Source organism: Crotalus tigris, unplaced genomic scaffold (assembly GCF_016545835.1).
Source record: "Crotalus tigris isolate CLP2741 ecotype Arizona unplaced genomic scaffold, ASM1654583v1 scf7180000017639.5415321, whole genome shotgun sequence".
NCBI classification, from domain to species: domain Eukaryota; kingdom Metazoa; phylum Chordata; class Lepidosauria; order Squamata; family Viperidae; genus Crotalus; species Crotalus tigris.
This window is the reverse complement of record NW_024096532.1, coordinates 3,409,696-3,430,442: the sequence shown is the minus strand read 5'-3', so window position 1 is coordinate 3,430,442 and position 20,747 is coordinate 3,409,696. Positions and strand designations below refer to the sequence as shown.

The window sequence follows — 20,747 nt, the reverse complement described above, 5'->3', positions numbered from 1 at the left end:
GGATGGAACCCAGGTGAGTGATAGATGCGGAAGGTCACAGGGTTAAAGGAAGAACTGGGAGTATGACAGATTAGATACGGTCCTCATATAGTGCTAGGCCAGTGGTTTTCAACCTGTGGGTTGGGACCCCATTTGGGTCGAACGACCATTTCATGAGGGTTGCCAAACAATGCAGTCCGCCATTTTTTCCCCCTTTTCCTTAGCTGTGCTACTCCCTTTTATTCTATTGGCTTTTGAAAGCCAATAGAATAGACTCTCTTGAATAGAGTCTAATTCTATTGGCTTTCAAAAGCCAATAGGAATTGTCCAGGCTGTCTCTGCCCTGCTGAGCCTGCCAAAAATCCCATTCTATAAACGGTGCTGCAAGTTGTCTGCAGCGAAGGCGAGCTGTCTGGAAGTTTCCATCCCTCCCTGCTGAGCAACTACTAAAAATGTAAGTAAAAGAGGGCCAGGGGTGGGAGGTGGGAGGCCGGTGGGCGCAGGGAGGGTGGCTGGTGCGCATGGGGTCCGGCGGGTGCCTTACCTCCCTTGGGCTGGGCCAGCTGGTGGCCCAGCCGGTGGTCAGCCTGTGCTGTTTCTGCCGCTTGCCAGCTACGCCTTGGCCGGCACAGGGGGCGGCACCACGCATGCGCGGCGCTCCCAGGCAGGGAAAGTCCTTGACTTACGACCGGTTGGGTAGTCCTCGACTTACGACCGGTTGGGTAGTCCTTGACTTACGACCGGTTGGGGGTTGCGGCATTAAAAAGGTTGAGAACCACTGTGTTAGGCTATGGGTTATCAAACCATAGTTAGTTTTGATCATACATGGACTGTACCATGGACTTGTCAAGCCCAGGAAATCAGGAATCCAGGCAGTTCAAATGAATATAGGTTCATTGTGTGCTAATGCTCTCTACAAGAAGGTCCAAGCAAATTAGTGGTATAGATAAGAGTTAACGAATTCAAGGTAGTCTGACCTTAAATCTCTTGTAGAGGTAAACAGGATGATGTATTTGACCCCTCTCTCAGCCTGGTTATCTCCTACAGGACTGTGATTTACAAACTACAAAAACTGGAATCAAACAATTCATCAAGCTTAGCTTGATTATGTTTAACCAATCACAGAGAAATATTGAAAGGCAGCTTTTGAAAAGAGAGAGAATTAAGGTGGGTTAGATTAATCTTCCTTAACCTGGGTGCAGGAGGACCACAGCCTTTGTATTCCTGTCATCTGGAACCTTTAGGGAAAAGATAGGTTACATTATTGGGTTAAGTTGTTATTCTGCATAAGATATCTCAGAATAAAGATTCAAGTTCCAGAATCTTTGTTGATTAATGGATCTAATGAACCACATTGTCATTAGAATTCAGGAAGAAGATCTGTATCTTCTTCACATATTAATTTTGGATTCTACAAGTGTTTAACCTAGGAGAGTCTCATTGCACCCCATAAATCAATAGGAATAACATCTTGGAGTTGAAGTCTAATGACTTCATGGACATATCCATTTAGTTTTCTCTATTGCATCCATAAAAGGTTGAAAATTGAGGTCTAGGCTAAAATGGGCTTGCCTAGTTTGTGTTTCAGTGTTATGAGGGAAAAATAATCATAGAATGATCTGGGAATGTTAAACCATTTAACGTTGGAGGTGGGGGAAGCCTGACAGCCTCAGTGGGCAAATGACAAAGCAAATGGGGCTGAGAATTGGTTTTTCTTTTCCTGGGAGATCAGAGTGGTACAGAAAAGCACCTTCTCTATTTGCATGGTTAGAGAGAGTTCTGGGATGTCAATGGAAATTCTCAATCATCCAGATCGTGGTTATCTCAAAGGTCTGGAATTTGCCAAAATAGGTTGTAGAGCAGGGGTGTCAAACTCAATTTCATTGAGGGCCGCATCAGCCTTGCGGTTGCCCTGGGGGGGGGGGTGAGTGCGGCCTACTGGGTGAGCGTGGATGGAGTAGGTGTGGGCTACTGGGTGGACGTGGCCAGTTCTACATCATTCGCGTCAAGGGTGCCTGTGGGGGCCTGGGCAGGAGTGGGACAGATCTGAGGGTCTCTGGCAGAAGGGGGTGGGACTGGAGCAAGTGCCAAGGCATGGTCCACTGGAGGAGCCTGCTGAAACCCCTCTGCTGAAGCCCATCAAGCCAGATATGTGAAGTAGGCAAGGGCCATTTGCTGGCCACTTCCAAGCAATGATGCATTTCTTCATTCCTCACAAAGGGTGACACCTCCCCAGCATGCACCCAGGGGGCGGGACCAACGTGACAGGGGCTGGTTCCTTGCTGTTTCCAGATGGCCTTGTGGAGCTAAGACTGAATGCGTTTCAGCATAGATGGCCACCACAAAATTGTACATTGGCTCCCGACCGGCCTGGGTCAGGGCCATGGCAGCGGGGGCTGTTCCCTCACTGTTTCCAGGATGGCTTTGTGGGCCACATGAAACCACTTTGCGGGCCGCATCCGGCCCCCAGACCTTGTGTTTGACATGTCTGTTGTAGAGGAAATGTAAATTACCCATCTTTGCATTAAGCCATAACAATAAGGTCATATGAACAAAGCCACTAAAGCTGCTAAAGTTTAAGCCCAGCTCATGTATCAGTAGATTATCTCTGCTACATAATTTACTTTCTTATCTCTTCTTCCTCCTCTCCTTATATAGCTTTTTGAAGGAATGAAAGCTTTCCGGGGCATCGATCAGCACATCCGGCTTTTTCGTCCCATGCTCAACATGGATCGCATGTTACGATCGTCTCAAAGAGCTTGCTTGCCTGTGAGTATGTGGAGCATCCTCTTGTTCTCTCTCTTCCCTTAATCCAGGATCAGCTAGCTCTTAAGCTATGGTCTTTCTCCCGAGGCCATCTGTTTCCAAGGCGACACTTGGAATACTGCATCCAATTTTGGTCACCACGATGTTAAAAAGATGTTGAGACTCTAGAAAGAGTACAGAGAAGAGCAACAAAGATGATTAGGGGATTGGAGGCTAAAACATATGAGGAATGGTTGCTGGAATTGGGTATGCCTAGTTCAATGAAGAGAAGGACGAGGGGGGACATGATAGCAGTGTTCCAATATCTCAGGGACTGCCACAAAGAAGAGGGAGTGAAGCTATTCTCCAAAGTGCCTGAAGGCAGGACAAGAAGCAACGGATGGAAAGTAAGCAAGGAGAGAAGCAACCTAGAACTAAGGAGAAACTTCCTGACAATTAGAACAATTAACCAGGGGAACAACCTGCCTCCAGAAACGGTGAATACTCCAACACTGGAAGTTTTTAAGAAGAGACTGGAGAGCCATTTGTCCAAAATGGTATAGGGTTTCCTGCCTGAGCAAGGGGCTGGACTAGATGACCTCCAAGGTCCCTTCCAACTTCTTCTTCTTCTTCTTCTTCTTCTTCTTCTTCTTCTTCTTCTTCTTCTTCTTCTTCTTCTTCTTCTTCTTCTTCTTCTTCTTCTTCTTCTTCTTCTTCTTCTTCTTCTTCTTCTTCTTCTTCTTCTTCTTCTTCTTCTTATCATCATCATCATTATTATTATCATCATCATTGTTATTATTATCAATTTGAGTCCAATAAAAGGAAGTAGCCATAGACAGAAAATACTTGGACACCCCCACCCCCCCAGGACTAGGGGAAGTCTCTCCCTGCAACCTTGGGGGAGGCAATTGGAAAAGACCTCAATTTAGTGCACTCCAGTTGGGTTGGCCTTCTACCATCATAATTTCTAACCAGGCAGTTGTTATGTGAGTATGGAGAAGTGGTGTGTGTTTGAGATATATTTTAGGGGTCCTTGGTGCTCTCTGAGCTTGCTTTTTTTCTTGCAGACGTTTCATTACCCCCACTAGATAACATCATCGGTGTTAGTCCTCATGGTGTTACCTAGTTTGGGTAATGAAATCTCTGCAAGAAAACTACCAAGCTCAGAGAGGATGAAGAACCCTTCATTTCAGCCCTGAGTTATAAATATCCTCCTTTATTGGTAGACATATCATAATCAAAGCGATTCCATGGTTTGTTTAATAGAAGGAAACTTCCAATAATTTAACATTTCTTGATATTTTTTGTGCACAGGGATACCCTATCAGGAGATGGGAGGAATGACTCTTGGATTCAGAACAGGCAATATGAAATAGAAGGAAAAATAGTTTCTTGCAGCTTCCTATAGGAGGGAGTGAAGAACATTGTTCTGTTTTCAATTAGGACAGTTATGTGTTTCCTTTGGAATCATATGCTTCTGAATGGAAGCTGGGGGTGGTATGAGCACTGGTGGCTACCAAGTCTTTCTTCTGGGTTTCCCAGATGTGTCTCCCTGTTTCCATTGGGGAAGGGATGCTGGAGACTAGATGGGGCTTAGTTCTATCTAGCTGGCTCTTTCAAGATTCCCAACAGGAGCCTTTATTCTCCATGCAAGGGCAAACAGCAGGAGCATCATGTTCTTGTCTCCTTGCAGGCATTTGATCGGTCTGAGTTGCTTGAATGCATCCGGCAGCTGATCCGGGTAGACCAAGACTGGGTCCCAAGCTCCAGCGCAGCCAGTCTCTACATCCGCCCCATCTTGATTGGCACCGAGGTGGGTATTAGTGTTTCCAATTTTAGACATTTTAGGCTGCAGATGTCAAGGGATTTCCATCCTCTAACCCTAACAATTATTTAAACAGGGTTGCCATTTCTAAATGTTGTCCTTTCCTTGTTTTTCTGATTTTCAAAATCTTTTTTTTCACTATATATATGTATATATTTGAACTAAACTGTGATGTTTTTCTGTGTCGTGTATGTGTGTGTGTGTCTGTGTCTGGGTCTGTGTGTGTCTCTCTGTGTGTGTATGCATAATGGTATTTTTTTGAGAGCTGAATGCAACAACATTTTATTTTAATGTATGCTGATTAGTGTATATTTAAAGTGACAATAAAGTTTCTATTCCTATTCTAATTCTAATTCTAATTCTATCCCTATCCCTATCCCCATCCTATCATTACAGTAGTGAGTCAATTCAGTTAAGTGTGTGATGGAAACAAGAACAGTGTTAAAAAAGTTGAATCTCCTTTCAGTCAGGCTTAGTTTCTGGAGATGCTGAAGTTAGGCTCCCATACTTTTCTTGGCTAGGGTGTGGAAATAGTTTGCCACTACAATTTTCCATATTGTTTTTCAACTTCTCCATCTAGCCTATGGATAGCTCTGGAAATTCTGGTGGTTTGACTCTTTGGCACGGAGCAAGCCTGGCTTCACTTAGCTTCTCAGCCAACAAAATTGGCCATTTGTTGCCTTTATAGATCCGGCCATGGAGATTCTCGGTTATCCAGGGAGAATGGTCTGGAAGTTGAGTCACGGCGACTGGACTTCCTTTCTTTTTGATTTGAAATGTTTCGCTGCTTATCCAAGAAGCTTCTTCAGGTTGAGCAAGTTGATCAGGAGGACCATTTCAAACCAAAAAGAAAAGGAGTTCAGTTGCCATGACTCAACTTCCAGAAGTTTATAGATCTGCTGATTCTGATCATGTTTGCTTATCAGCCTTTTACATAGCCTTCTTCCCTTCTCCTCTCTGCAGCCTTCCTTGGGGGTCGCCATTTCCAATCACGCACTGCTCTTTGTGATCTTGGGCCCTGTGGGTCCTTATTTTGCCACTGGCAGCTTCAGTCCTGTTTCCCTCCTGGCTGATCCCCAATTTGTCCGTGCCTGGATGGGTGGTGTTGGCAATTACAAAGTAGGCAGGTAAGTCTAGGACTTCTTTTAACCTAAGTGGCTGAATGAAGCTGAACTGTTTTAAGTCAGACTTTTCTAACCCAGTCATTTTCCAGATGGGTGAACTTCACCTCCTAACATTCTTGGCAATGCCTGAGAATTCTGGGGCTTGAAGTCCACAGTCCTGGAAGGCATATATAGGTAGAGAAGGGCTACTGTAGCCCAATATTTTGTAGAGATGGGACATTTTCCTTGAGACAAGAGTTGGACTTTTTTCTGTTTTTAAATTTCATCTAAGCCCTTGAAGACTGCAGGAATTTGTGATATGGTGACAAAGGAGATAATAGGGGTCAAAATGGAGTAGGAATCACACTCAAAATACAACCTTTTCCCTAACCCTGGCAGAAGCATAAAGTATATATTTTAGCTTATTTTAATTTTTTTTCAAATGGGGAAAATTTTCATCCCTGAAAATTGCCGATTTGCCAACATATTTCAATTTTATAGAGCAACAAAGATGATTAGTGGAGGCTAAAACATATGAAGAACGATTGCTGGAATTGGGTATGTCTAGTTTAATGAAGAGAAGGATGAGGGGGGACATGATAGCAGTGTTCCAATATCTCAGGGGCTGCCACAAAGAAGAGGGAGTCAAGCTATTCTCTAAAGCATTGAGCCAGAAAGGTCTGGAGGCTAAAACATATAGGGAACAGTTGCTGGAATTGGGTATGTCTAGTTCAGGGGTAGGCAACCCAAAACACTCAAAGAGCCACTTGGACCCATTTCCCACCAAAAACAAAACACCGGGAGCCGCAAAACCCTTTTGATATCTAAAATGAAGATAACACTGCATATATCCTTTTTTATCTTTATTATAAGTGTGTGTGTGTGTGTGTGAGAGAGAGAGAGAGAGAGTGTGTGTGTGTGTTTGTGTATGTGTGTGTGTGTGTACACACACACACACACACACACACACACACACAATAAAAATAAAAGTAAAAATATCACTCTTGGGAATATCCATACTATTAAAACAATGATCACCAAGAGAATGCTTTAAGAGAATAAAATTACATACACACACAGGTAAAAAAAGGATATATGCAGTGTTATCTTCATTTTAGATGTCAAAAGGGTCTCTCTCTCTCTGTCTCTCTCCCTCCCTCCCTCTCTATCTGCCCTTGGTCTGCCACTCCTCTTCCCCCACTCTCTTTCTTTCTCTCTTTCTTTCTTCTCTCTCCCTCTCTCTCTCTCCCTCCCTCTCTCTCTCTCTCTTTCTCTCTCTCTCTTTCTCCCCCCCTCCTATCTGCTGCTCACCTGGAAAGCTTCAAGCTGTTGTCCAACAAGCTCAGGGATAAGCAACCTCGTCTCTTTTATGACTCATGGACTTCAACTCCCAGAATTCCTGAGTCAGCCTAGCTGGGCTAGCTAGCTCTCTCCTGCCCTTCCTGCTTCCTGCTTTCTGCAGAGACGCAGCAAAGGGAGGAGCTCCGCCCAGTAAGCTTTTCAGCTCCTCGGAGAACACTGTGAGTGCACTCTTTTTTACACACACACACACACACACACACACACACACACACACACACAGAGAGAGAGAGAGAGAGAGAGAGAGAGAAAAGCAGGGAAGCGCAATTGCCTCTCTCTGTCTCTGTCTCTCTCTGCAAATGGCAGAGGAGGCTGGGAGCCACAGGGGAAGGCTCAAAGAGCCGCATGCGGCTCCGGAGCCGCAGGTTGCCGACCTGTAGTCTAGTTTAACGAAGAGAAGGACGAGAGGGGACATGATAGCAATGTCCCAATATCTCAGGGGCTGCCACAAAGAAGGGGGAGTCAAGCTATTCTCCAAAGTGTCTGAAGGCAGGACAAGAAGCAATGGATGGAAACTAACCAAGGAGAGAAGCAACCTAGAACTAAGGAGAAATTTCCTGACAGTTAGAACAATTAATCAGTGGAACAACCTGCCTCTAGAAGTTGTGAATGCTCCAACACTGGAAGTTGTTAAGAAGAAACTGGACAGCCATTTGTCTGAAATGGTATAGGGTTTCCTGCCTGAGCAGGGGGTTGGACTGGATGACCTCCAAGGTACCTTCCAACTCTTTTATTCTGTTATAGGGCCCTGAGTGACACTGAAAAAAAAATGAGGATTGCCATAGACAGTCTATAGATGTTCCATCCCTGTTTTAATACTTAAGCAGTGGTCCGTTTTCCCAATATATGCAGGAATAGAATAACCGGGCCCTGACTGAAGGAAAGGTTTTGGGGAGAAGAATTTGGGGATGCTCAACCAGGTATTTAGAGAAGCCTTGTTGGCTGCCTCTTTTCAACAAGGCCGAGGCGAGGCCTCTGGTTTAATTGGAGATGTGTTTGATCCGCCATCTGTTGTCCCTTTCCTCTTTCCCTCTTAGTCTTTCAGGCTGGCTTTGCATTCATTTTGATCAATGGATAAATGCCTTTGAATCTGATCAGAGTCTTGTCCTGTTCTTGTGTTGCCCTTAGCAACTATGGCCCCACCATATATGTGCAAGCAGAGGCCGCCAAACTGGGCTGTCAGCAGGTTTTGTGGCTGTATGGAGACGACCACCAAATCACCGAAGTTGGGACCATGAACATTTTCTTGTTTTGGAAGGACCAAGAGGGAGGTAAGGAATTTTATCTCAGGGTAGTTGTGGATTCAGATTGGTTCTTTTGGACTTTGTAAAGCTGATTCAATATATTGAGTAAACATCATCGCCTTGTTCCTAAAATAAATTCCCATTAGGAAATTCCCTCACTTACCCTAAAAACCTTGTCTTGGTTTTTCATCCAAAACTGTTCAGTTTCTTCTTCTCATCTCCTGGATATATTTATTGGGGTAGTGTATGGGCATCTGTTCCTAACTACTAGGTAGTCCTCAAATTACAATCACAATTGAGCCTGGAATTCTCATTATGGTCATTAAGCGAGTCACTATGTGACTGGACCCAACTTTACACTATGTGTTTAGTGTTCAGTGAATGCTGTGGTCACTAAACAAATCCATTATAACCAATGGATGTGTTTTGCTGGGAACCAGAAGTAAATACCGGAAACAGGCAAAAAAAAAAAAAAATGTTGATGATTGTGGTTGTGTGGGACATTGTAAACGGCCATAAAGGTGAGTCAGTTGCCAAGTGCCCAAACTGTGATCATGTGACTGTGGAGGTGGCGTTATGGCCACCTTCATTTTGAAATTGGATCATAAGTGCCTTTTGGGAGGGGTCCGTCATAACTATGGACAGCGTCTTAGTGACTGTTGCAAGTCGAGGACAATGATGCCGACATGATGAAATGCTTGTCATCAAAATGAGGACCCCCCCCCCAAAGCTCTACCCTTTCACCTTTGCCTTGTGCTACTGCATGCAGGGACAAAGTTTGTGTTGTGATGCATATTTCGCACTTGCTGTCCTCCTGCAGACACCCATCGAAGGAAGAGGAGGAGGCAACGGTGGCGAATCTTTAAAAAAACGCCTTAGCACTCAAGCCACGCGTTCTCTGGATTTGTGGGTTTTATAACTTATTAAATTAGTATCCAAATGCAAGCGCTTACTCAAAATGACAAGTGGCCAGGGATTTTATTTCCTTGTGTCTTAGAGAAAAGGGTGTCATTTCTTAACAGGGCACAAAGAGCACCAAGAGGCATCAGGAAGAATACATTTGAGTTTTTCCTTTAGTCCTATACATAGTCCTTGACTTAGAGCCATTTGAAATTACAAGTGGTTTACAACAAGCACTCCCCCTTGCAACCTTTGCAGGTCACATGATCAGAATTTGGGTGCTTGGCAACCGGCCTATATTTATGATGGTTGCAGGGACCTGGGGGGGGTGTCATGTGATTGCCATATGTCATCTTCCCAGCCGGCTTTCAACAAGTCAATGGGGGAAGTCAGGTTTATTTAACAATCTCATGATTCACTTAATGACATGGCAATTCGCTTAACAACCATGCCCCCCCCAAAAAATTGTAAAGTCAGGCATGCCTCATTTAATAACTGCCTTGCTTAGCAATGGAAATTCTGGCCCCAGTTGTGATTGTAAGTCGAGGAGTGCCTGTATTTTGTTTTTCATTTGCAAATTTATTCAGATTAAAACTGATTAATCAAGAAAAATGGCCACATTAGTCAATTAGGATTCCTTAATCTTTGGTGCTTGCTTACTTGATCTATCTATCTGTCAGTCTGACTATCTCTTTGTCTGTCTGTCTATCTATCCTATCTATCCTTGTTCTGAAATTTTAAATAATTTAAAAAGAAAATGAAAACTTACATAAGTGTTGCCATATTACACGTTCTAAAAAATTAAACCTCTTGAAAGTAAGACAGAATATATATTAAATATTAACTCATGGTCATTTATGAAAATAATATGTATATATTTTGGGTTGCTCTTCTCTGATTAAACATAGCTAGTGGTTGGATCCCGGGTTAGTTACTGTATGTGCAGAATTGGCACACTGAAACCAGCAGAGTTTATCCATGGCATTTTTGTGCCATTTGGATTGATAAATAACCTCTGTATATAGAACTATATTCCCATGCAATTCAGCTTTCTAAAGCTTCTGTCAGACCTTATTTTTTCTTTTAATTATAATCACATTCCTTCCCCTCAGTTAGTTCTGCCTTTTGGGGTTTCGGAAATATTTTTGTGCTGTGACATACAACCATCCCTGGAAATGTATAATTGTAATGTTCATTTTTCAGATATGGAGCTGGTCACCCCTCCGCTTAATGGAATCATTTTACCTGGTGTGATCCGACAAAGCCTTCTTGATTTGGCCCGCAAATGGGTGAGTATGCACAAGTGTGGGGTAGCCCTGCCACTGATGGGGGGATTGCTTGCCTCTTATTGAAACTGGTGCTTTTTTTTTCTTTTGTAACATTTCTTTTTTTAGCATTCATTCTTGCAGTCAAGAATGAATTGAGAGAGCAGCAGAGAGAACAATTTGCTGGATAAAAATAAGGGTGTTGATGTCAAATCATGAGTTAAGGAGAGAATCAGAGTCTACATTTTGGTGGGGAAACTTAGGACCATAGGAATGAGCAATATTGTCAAGGGAGTAGGACTGGGATTTTCCATTTTTCCAAGGTGGCCAAAGGGTGGGATGTGGAGATCTCTTGGAAGGGAAGCTCAAACAGGTCAAAATAGTGGTTGTAACTATGCAACTAAAGCGCCCTTCGCTTTTAGCATACCAAAAAAAAAAAAAAAAGAGTGAAGTGTGAAGTCACAGATGCTTCCCCCCCCCCATTGTTCCTTCTAGTGGGATGGGGTTTTTTTTCCCCCTGACTTTTTTGTACTATTGAATAACAATAACTATTAAATTGATTGTTGGTCTTACAGGATAATTTTCAAATGTTTTTGACATGGTAGGAAGCTATACTATGAATGTTCAACCTTCTTGCCACCAATACTGGGAGTGTGGGTTGAGGAGAGTCAAGGAACCACTGGTCCCTAGTCTTCATTGACTGACAGAGAATCCCCAGAAATTTAGACAATTTTTCTAAGACCTCTTTGAAGACAGAATGGCTTGACTCTGAGATGTTTGCATGCAGTTGCCTGTGCAACCAAGAAGTGGTCCTGAAATAAATGGATTGGACTCAAAATTCAGTTGCAAGATCGAATTGGGATCGGTCACCGGACCAGAGAATTACTCTTCCAAGCTTTTGGACTCCTGCTGGAGCCCATCTTCAGGGAACTTCTCTCTACTGGAATATGTGCTTTGGGCTGTTCTGTGAGTCCTATTTATTTGGTGCCTTCCTATTAGTTGATCGGTGTGTTGACGGCGGGAGATTGGCTGTTGTTTCCTTCCAAAAAGCTCGGAAGAATAAATCTCTGGTCCCGATGACCGTCTCAGATTACCTGGGACATGTACATTTGCCTTCATTCAAAATTCAGTCTTTCTGCATTTTAAAAAATGGCCGACAGCAGGAGTTAAACGTGTTTGTCTCTCTTTCTACCCAGGGGGAGTTCAAGGTTTCAGAGAGAGTCATCACCATGTCTGACCTGATTAAAGGCTTGGAAGAGAAAAGGCTGAAGGAAATATTTGGCTCGGGCACGGCCTGTGTGGTATGTCCCGTGGACAGAATTCTCTATCAGGGCAAGGTGAGAGTCATGGGACATTCCCAATTGCGACTTTCTTGGTTTCCCTACATCTATGTTGTTCTTCTAAATACAAACTGGGTTTCTGTCTCTCTTGGAACAGAATTATCATATTCCCACAATGGAAAATGGACCTGAGATTGCAAAACGGTTTCTGAAGGAGTTGACAGATATTCAGGTAAAAATTCTCAGTGGGAGATAGAAAACTTGTTTTTGCTTGATTTTTTACATTTCCAATTTTAAATTCATTCTGTCCTTTTTCTTCATTGATTTGCATTTGAAAAAGTACTTATTTCAGCAAATTCTCTTGCATTTTAGCCTTGGCAAGGCGAAAGGGGCCTACTTTTCCTCAAATCCTCAGTCAAAAACAAATCTTTCCATGTTGCTTTTTGGGATGCTGGCTATGCTCCTTGTGACCTCTTAGGGCAGAAAGAGAAAGTATATAGAAATGGTACCATCTTGCTGAAATGGGGAGGGGGGCTCAGAAAATAAGCCAAATTAGGATTAGCAAGTATAGAGATGAAAGTCCACCAGGAAATTCCTGTCCTGAAGGTTAGATTCTTTGTGTTTACCATCTGCGTGCAACGTAACCTGATGTCTGATTGGACAATCCTGAGGATACTGATGCACCTTACACAATTGAAGTCATCTGCTTTCTCTTTCCAAGCAGTGAGATGTTGTGAATAAAATATTTGACTAGGAGCGGAGAGACCCAGTTTTCAGTTCACTCTCTGCCGTCAAACTTATTGAGAGACTTTGGGCCAATCAATCCCTCTCATCCGAAACATCCTCACAATGTGGTTGTTATCTGTCCTAAGATATAAGCACATACTAAATCAAAATACTAAAATAGAGCCCCCAGGCTAGGTTAAGTTACCTGTCCCAATATACAGATTCACGAGCAGCAAACTGGTTGGTTCTCATTAAAATTACTAAGTTAATTTGAGAGAGAGTCCTAGATCAGTTCCCATTTTTAGGCCCTGCCTACTTCAAAATGAAAGCAGAATTCTGCTTGTCCTGTTTTTCCGTGATTGGGCCACAAGAGGGCAGAATAGCTTTGTGATGGAATGTTTGTTTGTATGTGCTTGTGTATCAGTTTTGATACCTGGGGAAGACTGGCTGGGCAAGGTCCCTGCAGTTTTCTTGGCAAGATTTCAGAAGTAGTTTGCCATCACCTCCTTTGTAGGGGTGAGAGTGAGCGACTGGCCCAAAGTCTGAGTCATTCTAACCTCCCTTGTTGCAGCAAGTAGATCAATACTGGGGTCTCTCTGTCTCTGTCTCCCCTCCCCCCTCTCCCCTCCCCCCTCTCATTTTTTTCAGTGTCGTTGTAACTTTGAATGGTCACTAAATGAGCTGTTGTAAGTCAAGGCCAACTATACATCTTTTCAATAAAAAGTTAACTGTTTTCATGACTTTTTCATATTTTTTATATTTTGTTTAAATAGTTCTTGTCATTCTGCATAATGCCTAGATATCATATATGCACAATGCCTAGGGAAAGTATATAGCATATTAAAATATTCTTTCATACTTTGCCTAAAAATGTCACGCATTCTATAGATTTCCTAGGCCTTATGTACAAGGACAGCTTTTCACATACTGCTGGTAATGTATATAAAAATATGATTCAAAATTGGAAAGCACTGAAAGCCCCCCCAAAGGGAGAGGTGATTGGGAAAATATTGAAATGTGCAGAAATGAATAGACTAACAATGACAATTAAAGATAAGACAGAGTCAGACTACTATGAAATTTGGGGAACTTTTTATGATTGGCTGAAAAGAGAATACAGTTAAAAGATAGTTAACATCAATTTAGATGGAAGAAGAAGGAGCAGATAAGGAGGGAGACCCAGGCGACACAGTATTGAATAACTGCAGGCTGTATAAATGTTTATAGAAGTATATACCGAGAAGGTTAGATAAATAGAAGTATTAATCTTATTGTATATAATACAGATAGGGAAATTTGGAGAGAGGAGTTGCTCGGACATTACCCCTGAATTGTATCTGAAGAGGGATGAAGAAAGGAGAGGAGAGAGAAAAGAGTAAAGGAGGGGAGAAGGAAGTAGGAAGGTTGGAGGAAGAGGAAAGGGGAGGAGAGTGGTGAAGGAGAGGAGAGGAAGAAGAGGGAAGTAGGGAAGAGAAGAAAGGGAGAAAGAAGGTAGAGAAGAAGGAGTGTGGATACGGTGAAAAGGGAAATGGGCAAGCAACACCAAAGTTATGTGTATGTATTTATTTCATTTTGTTAAAAGTATCTGTATGTGAGTGTGGAGAGAATGTATGTTAATATCTGATAAGTATTACGGTATATGTATGGGGGAGGGTTTGGAAAAATAAAAAATTATTAAAAAATAAATATGATTCTCTGTAAAACTGGGATTTCTAGTGAGAGGGGGAAGGGCATTCTTTGAAAAGTTTCAGGTTTACTGAGTACAAATAGTTCTCAACTTATGACCATGATGGAGTCTGCTTATTACAGTTGTAAGTCATGACAGTTGTAGAGCAGGTCCTCACATGATTGGACACCATTTTATAGTTGTTGTTTTTTTGGACCAGTCGTTAAACAAACCCATTGTTCTCTATGAGGCATTTTTTGCCAAAAAAAATGGAAGTAAATGCCAGTTTTTAGCAAAAACATCATAAATCATTATGGCTGTTTGCCAAGGGCTGGTTGCCAAGTGCCCAAAATGTGGTTATGTAACTGTAAGGGGAATAATGACCATTGGAACTTTAGAACCAGGCCATAAGTACCTTTTATGGTGTATGTAATACTTTGAACAATCACTAAGTCAAGGAGTAATTCTTAATTTTCACCCTCCCAAACTTCTAGGAATTTGTTCCAAGACACACAGGGGGTAAAATAGCACCCACAGGAGCTCAATTTTATGAGTAGCTGAAACACACATTAAAAAAAAAAGAAATAAAAAGGTGGGGTGAAGAACAATTATGTCAACAACAGTAATCCAGGTTCTTGAGGAAAAAAAAAAGATCTGGTCTGCACTGAAAAAGTGTCAATATCACCCCTTCTCCACATCATTACTTGTAATTTGTGTCTGTAAATATGGAGGGGAAAGCAATTAGTAATAGTAATAATAATAGTAGTAAAGTTGGAAGGGGCCTTGGAGGTCATCTAGTCCAACCCCCTGCTCAGGCAGGAAACCCTACACCATTTCGGACAAGTGGCTGTCCAGTCTCTTCTTAAAAACTTCCAGCGTTGGAGCATTTACTGCTTCTGGATGCAGATTGTTCCACTGATTCTGATTAGCTCTGCTCCTGCTTAGTAGTTTGGGAGGCTACAACCACGAAGTCTGATTGTATTTTTCTTTTATCCTTCACAGTATGGACGCATCGCCAGTGACTGGGCCCAGGCAGTTTGCTGAAGACTGTGGGATTTGACTTTTCCCTGCTCTTGTTCAGCTTCACTCTCTTCCCCACAGCTATATTTATGATATGGTTCTAAAGCTTTTCCAATTTTGCCTTCCATTTTGTCAGAGATCTGCTTGGCCCTCTGTCTGGTTTGGGAGAACTACAGTTTCCCTGTATTATAAACCCAGGCCCTTTATGGCTGCAAAACACTCCATATCAGGAAGGTCTGCCCTGGTCCAGGACCCAGAGGAATGCCAGATGAACCTCCTTGTGATGGAAACAAAGCTTTGAACTTCAAGTGGCCTGCTCTGCTTCTCTCTCTCCACTCCAAAACTCAGCTGCTTTTTGCTTTTAAGTGCAATATTGAGAGAGAGTGGGAGAAAAAGAAGGAATGTGGGGTGTCTGCAAAGCTCTAATACTTCATGTGCATGATTGCCAATTTTTGTTTTTTTAAAAAAATAGTCGCTTGGATTCATGTAGAAGCACATGTAAAAAAAGTGTAATCTAAATCATTTTGCTCTTATAAAAGTTTTCATTTTGGTATCTTTATGGAAGGTGCCAAAATTTTAAATTTTGGATTCTGTATCTTAAACTGAACATTTTTAGAAATATGAAATTCTTGTTTCATGTGGATGACTCTTCGCTTTCTAAGTTAAATCTGCTGGCTAGATAAAAAAGAAGTCTTAGATCTTCAGAATGAACGTGGAGGTACTGTTGGCTTTTTAAGGTGGAAAATGATTAAAAAATCTTGTGACAGTGAGATGGGTGGCGTATACATTTAATAAATAAATAAAATTAAACTGAACCTTGAGAAAAGCTCCTGCCACCCATTTCTGACTTTCCTCCTCTGTGTAGTGAGCAATGTCTATTCTAGTGTTTGTCAACCTTGGCAACTTTAAGAAGTTTGGACTTCAACTCTCAGAGTTCCCCAGCTAGGTGTCTATGGAAATCTGGGAGCTGAAGCTGACACATCCTAAAGTTGCTAAGGTTTAAAAACATTAATCTATAAACAGTACAGTTTGGGATAGTTTGTTTGTTCCTTTGTTTATCAAATTTATATAGCCAATCATCTCATGAAAAGTGACCCTGGGTGGCATACAATCATTCTGAGTAGTCATGGTGGTACATTGGTTGGAATGCAATATTGCAGGCTAATTCTGCCGACTGCCAGCAGTTCGATTCTGACTGACTCAAGGTTGACTCAGTCTTCCATCCTTCCGAGGTCGGTAAAATAAGGACTCAGATTGTTGGGGGCAATAGGCTGTAAAACCGCTTAGAGCGGGCTGTAAAGCACCATGAAGTGGTATATAAGTCTAAGTGCTATTGCTAAGTCATGACTTCCCAGAATTCTTTGAGCCATTTGAATAGAGTTTCTCTAAACCAAGGGGTCTTAGCAGAAAAAAATATATAACCCCATTATCACTAGCGTTGTAATTTGCACATCCCATGAAGCTAGGGACCCCACTCGGTACCTACTAGGCCAGGGGTAGGCAACCTTGGCTCTTTTATGACTTGTGGACTTCAACTCTCAGAATTCCTGAGCCAGCATGGCTCAGCTTGGAAAACTCTCCCTTTCCCCTCAGCATGGCTGGCTCAGGAATTCTGGGAGTTAAAATAAAAGAGCCAAGGTTGCCTACCCTTGTACTAGGCTGTCTCCTCTGATTGTTAATGCATTTTTAGATCTTTTAATTAAGAAAAACAATAGAAAGTTGGTGTACCGCAAAGCAAAACACCAGTATCATCATTTTCCAGGAAGAATTCTAGAAGGAGTTCATTAGACCTTATTAGGAAATAAAGTTATTGGCTGGTTGTAATCCTTAGTGTAGAAAAGTCCTGCCTGTCTAGGGGGGAAAAAAACCACAAAGAGAAACTTGGAGCTAGAGGTGATGGTGGACAGCCTTTTTCTTAGTGGTGGTTACAAGTCTGATAGTCTTAAAGGTGATCCAATTGTACCAGAATTGTTTCATTTGAAATTTGCCCACATTTCAGCTCCCCACACCTATCTCTCCCCCCCCCTTCTCTGTCTTTCTGGCTGTCCTGCCCCTGGCATTGCTGCCAACCCCTGCCAACCTCCGCTGCTTCTAGCAGACATTTATATTTTCTTCCTCCTGTTGCTAGTGAGCCCATGTAGCTGCTAGCCCTTTGTGAGGCTCTGTGAATTGGAAGCAAGCACAGCCGGACGGGAGAAACTTGAGTTCCTCGCCTAACAATGGCATGGTCCTCACCTAATGACTGCAGTGGGAATTACTGGAATTATTGTTGCTAAGTGGTACAGTTGTGATGTTTCGCCTAACAACTAGTTCACTTAGCAGTGGAAATTGCAACTAAGGTTATTAAGTGTGAATTGATTAGGTCTCGAGTACATTAATCCAAATGTGCTGGACTAAGTCACTCTGTGATCTTGGTTAAGTAAATCCAAAAGAAAACTACAAAAAAATGTGATTGTCTAAAAAACAAAACAAAACAGAATTTCACTGGGTTAAAGATCCACTTGACCCTAGCTTTTCCATCTGCACATTTTTGCTGAAGATTGTTCTTGACCAGTGAAGAGTTGATATTATATTTATATTCATAAAGTAATTCAAGTTGGAAACAGGCATGTGATTTAGGATTAATTTGGAGCAGGAGTGTCAAACTGCTGGCCCGCAGGCCGGAGACGTCATGCCAAAACTGCACCCACCCCTTCGCCAGCAATGGGGAAAATATCACATGATGTGATATGTCGCGAGACATCATGTGACGTCGTGGCTTTGACACCCATGATTCGGAGGGTACAACATTTTAAGAGGACCTTTTATGCATTGTGCAGCAAACAGGTCCCCAAACATTGGGAAACAGAAAAATTTTGGACTCTGCCATTGGAGATTTCTGGGTAAAACTAGAATTTGCCCCAGCCTGTGGAGATAATGGCTCCCCTAAGAATATAATTCCAGAGTCCAGAAGGATACTGGCCTATTCTAGGAAGAGATAAAGGAGACTGCTAATTCTTGTTGTGAATCACATAGCACATAATATATGATACATGCTCAATGGATTTTGGAACTCTGTAAAACCTGGGGTAGAGTGGATGGAAAGATCTTAGCATTTGCAGCTGAAAAGATATGTAGATATTGCCAACTCATCTACCTCATTGGAGTTTGCTTTGCTTTGCTTTGTTTATTTTATTTTAATTTTTTGGAAAACAAGATGAAAGGAATAATGGAAAAAAAGTAAAGGAATGAAAGATGAGCTGATACTTGCACCAAATATGACCTGACATGCAAGAAATAACTTCTTATTAATAACTCTTATTAGAAGCTTATTATTTGCTATCCTGAAATGTACGAGATAATGCATTTATTTGGGTTCAGCAATATGCTTTAAGCTCTAGACCAAAATAGCAATCATGATCCTTCTGCATTAAAATTCGTCTTTGGTTATGCTGACCCAAATTCTTCCCTTCAGCAGAGTAATTTAGGGCAGAAGAGAATATTTTTGTTCTACATGCATTAGAATTCAAGTATTTTCCCTGAATTGCATCTAACCATGGAGAGATCTGCCAATACCTTGCAATCTAACATCTGCTTGTCGTGGTTTAAACCTACTGTAAATTTCTCGGAATTATTCAGAAGAATGCCATGTCTGAAAGATCATATGTAATTTTGAAACTCACCCATGTAGTCCTCAACTTATAATCACAATTTGGACGAGAATTTCGATTACTAAGCAAGGTAGTTGTTAAGCAAATTGCACCCAATTTTATAACCTTTTTTGTCCTGGTTAGGTGAGTCATTGTAGTTGGTAAGAGAAATCGTGGTTATTACTGAAATCCAGCTTTCCCAATTGACTTTACTTGTCAGAAGCCATCTGGGAAGGTTGCAAATATGGTGATTTGTGGTATAGAAAAACTGACAAAAATCTGAAAATGATGAGGGTCTTCACATTATTTCAAGAAGTTTGCATAAAATAACCACTTCCTGCTTAGAAATGAGATGGGTGAAATTTGGCTTGGCACAGCCATTGAATGAACAGACAATATAAGCATGGGGGAATGTAATCTTTGAGGGCAACTGAGGACAAATCATTGCCAGGAGATGACCTGGTTGTATCCATCATGAAGTCATAAGAAGGTGAGCTCTTCATTCGTTATCAAAGCCATAGGGATCCATTTGGATCTTGCCCTTTGCCAATCCAACCAAGTTTCTCATCACACACACACCACACAACACCCCATCTAACGGCAGTTGCTGTGGCAGCCACTGAAGAGGAATTAGTGACTCCCAAGATCTAGAGAGAGAACTTCAAGATCATGTGAAGTACAAGGGCAATTCAGAAATAAACCTCCATTTAGTTATCAATGAGAAGACACTCGCAGATACAGAACTTTTATTAAACACATTAGAAAACTACAACATTACTTTTTGACATAATCACCATTCAAATTGAGGCACTTGTCATAATGTCTTACAAGGTTTGAAATTCCTTAGTAGTAGTTGCTTGGCGCCAAATCTAGGCTATGGGGGGATGGTGATCAAAAACATCCCAATGTTCTTGGGTGCATCTAGCCGTGTGCGTGAACCAATACTGCACTGGAAGTCAGCATGCCCCAACACTTGTTATGGATGGCTTGTCTGATTGTCTGAGTTTTTGTAACGTTTCACAATAGATATCTGAATTGATGGTCGAACCATGCTCCATGAACTTCACTAGCAGTTCTTTGGCATCTTCACATTTGGCGGGATTTTCTATGGCACCACTTCCAGTGTGTTGGTTCATGATAATGCTTGCCGGCACACCGCTAGACCACCCAAGAACTTTTGAAGCAGTTCCACTGGAATGTTTTTGATCACACACATCCCCATGGCCCAGATTTGGCACTGAGCGACTACTAAGGAATTTCAAATCTTGTAAGACATTATGACGTGCCTCAATTTGAATGGTGATTATGTCAAAAAATAATGTAATGTTGTAGTTTTCTAATGTGTATAATAAAAGTTCTGTGTCTGCGAGTGTCTGTCATTGATAACCAAACTGAGGTTTATTTCCGAATTGCCCTCATAATAGTACTTCTTTATACTGCACTGGTGAAGCCACACTTGGAAGCTACATCCAGTTCTGGTTACCATGATAGAAAAAATATGCTGAAAGTCTTAGAGCTCTAGAGAAGGTCTAGAGAAGAGCAACAAAGATGATAAAGGGTCTGGAGGCTAAACCATGCAATGAATGATTGAGAGAACTAGGCATGTCTAGTATAGTCTAGCAAAAAGAAAGGACTGGAGTGATATGAAAGCAGTGTTCCAGTACTAGGGGGATTCTCACAGAGAAGAGGGGGTCAACCTATTCTCCAAAATACCGGAGAACAGGACAAGAAGTAGCAGGTGGAAGATCCTTAAAAAAGAGATTCAACCTAGAACTAAGTAAAAATTTCCTAACAGTGAGAACAGCTTGCCTCCAGAAGTGCTCCATCATTGGACGTTTTCAAGAAGAGACTGGGCAGCCATTTCTCCGGAATGGTAGAAGGTCTCCTGCTTGAGTAGAGGATTGGACTAGAACACCTCCAAGGTCCTTTCCAACCCTATTATTCTGTGTCCTTTATAATTACACACTGTTTGAGCTGCAAAATGGATAGACCCCAGCCATACTGTA

The 20,747-nt window shown here is 42.0% G+C and overlaps 1 protein-coding gene across 2 annotated transcripts in view; it reads left to right on the top strand.

Moving 5' to 3' along the window:
- BCAT2 (branched chain amino acid transaminase 2) overlaps positions 1-15,933 on the top strand; it is a 29,031-nt gene extending 13,098 nt beyond the window's left edge. For both annotated transcript variants that reach the window (XM_039335205.1, XM_039335206.1), the window contains exons 4-11: positions 2,638-2,748; positions 4,418-4,537; positions 5,513-5,676; positions 8,140-8,282; positions 10,359-10,444; positions 11,617-11,757; positions 11,858-11,932; positions 15,095-15,933. In XM_039335205.1, coding sequence (XP_039191139.1) covers positions 2,638-2,748; positions 4,418-4,537; positions 5,513-5,676; positions 8,140-8,282; positions 10,359-10,444; positions 11,617-11,757; positions 11,858-11,932; positions 15,095-15,136 — 882 coding nt within the window. In that variant the 3' untranslated portion in view covers positions 15,137-15,933. The remainder of the gene's footprint in view (positions 1-2,637; positions 2,749-4,417; positions 4,538-5,512; positions 5,677-8,139; positions 8,283-10,358; positions 10,445-11,616; positions 11,758-11,857; positions 11,933-15,094) is intronic.
- Positions 15,934-20,747: the final 4,814 nt, after the last annotated feature.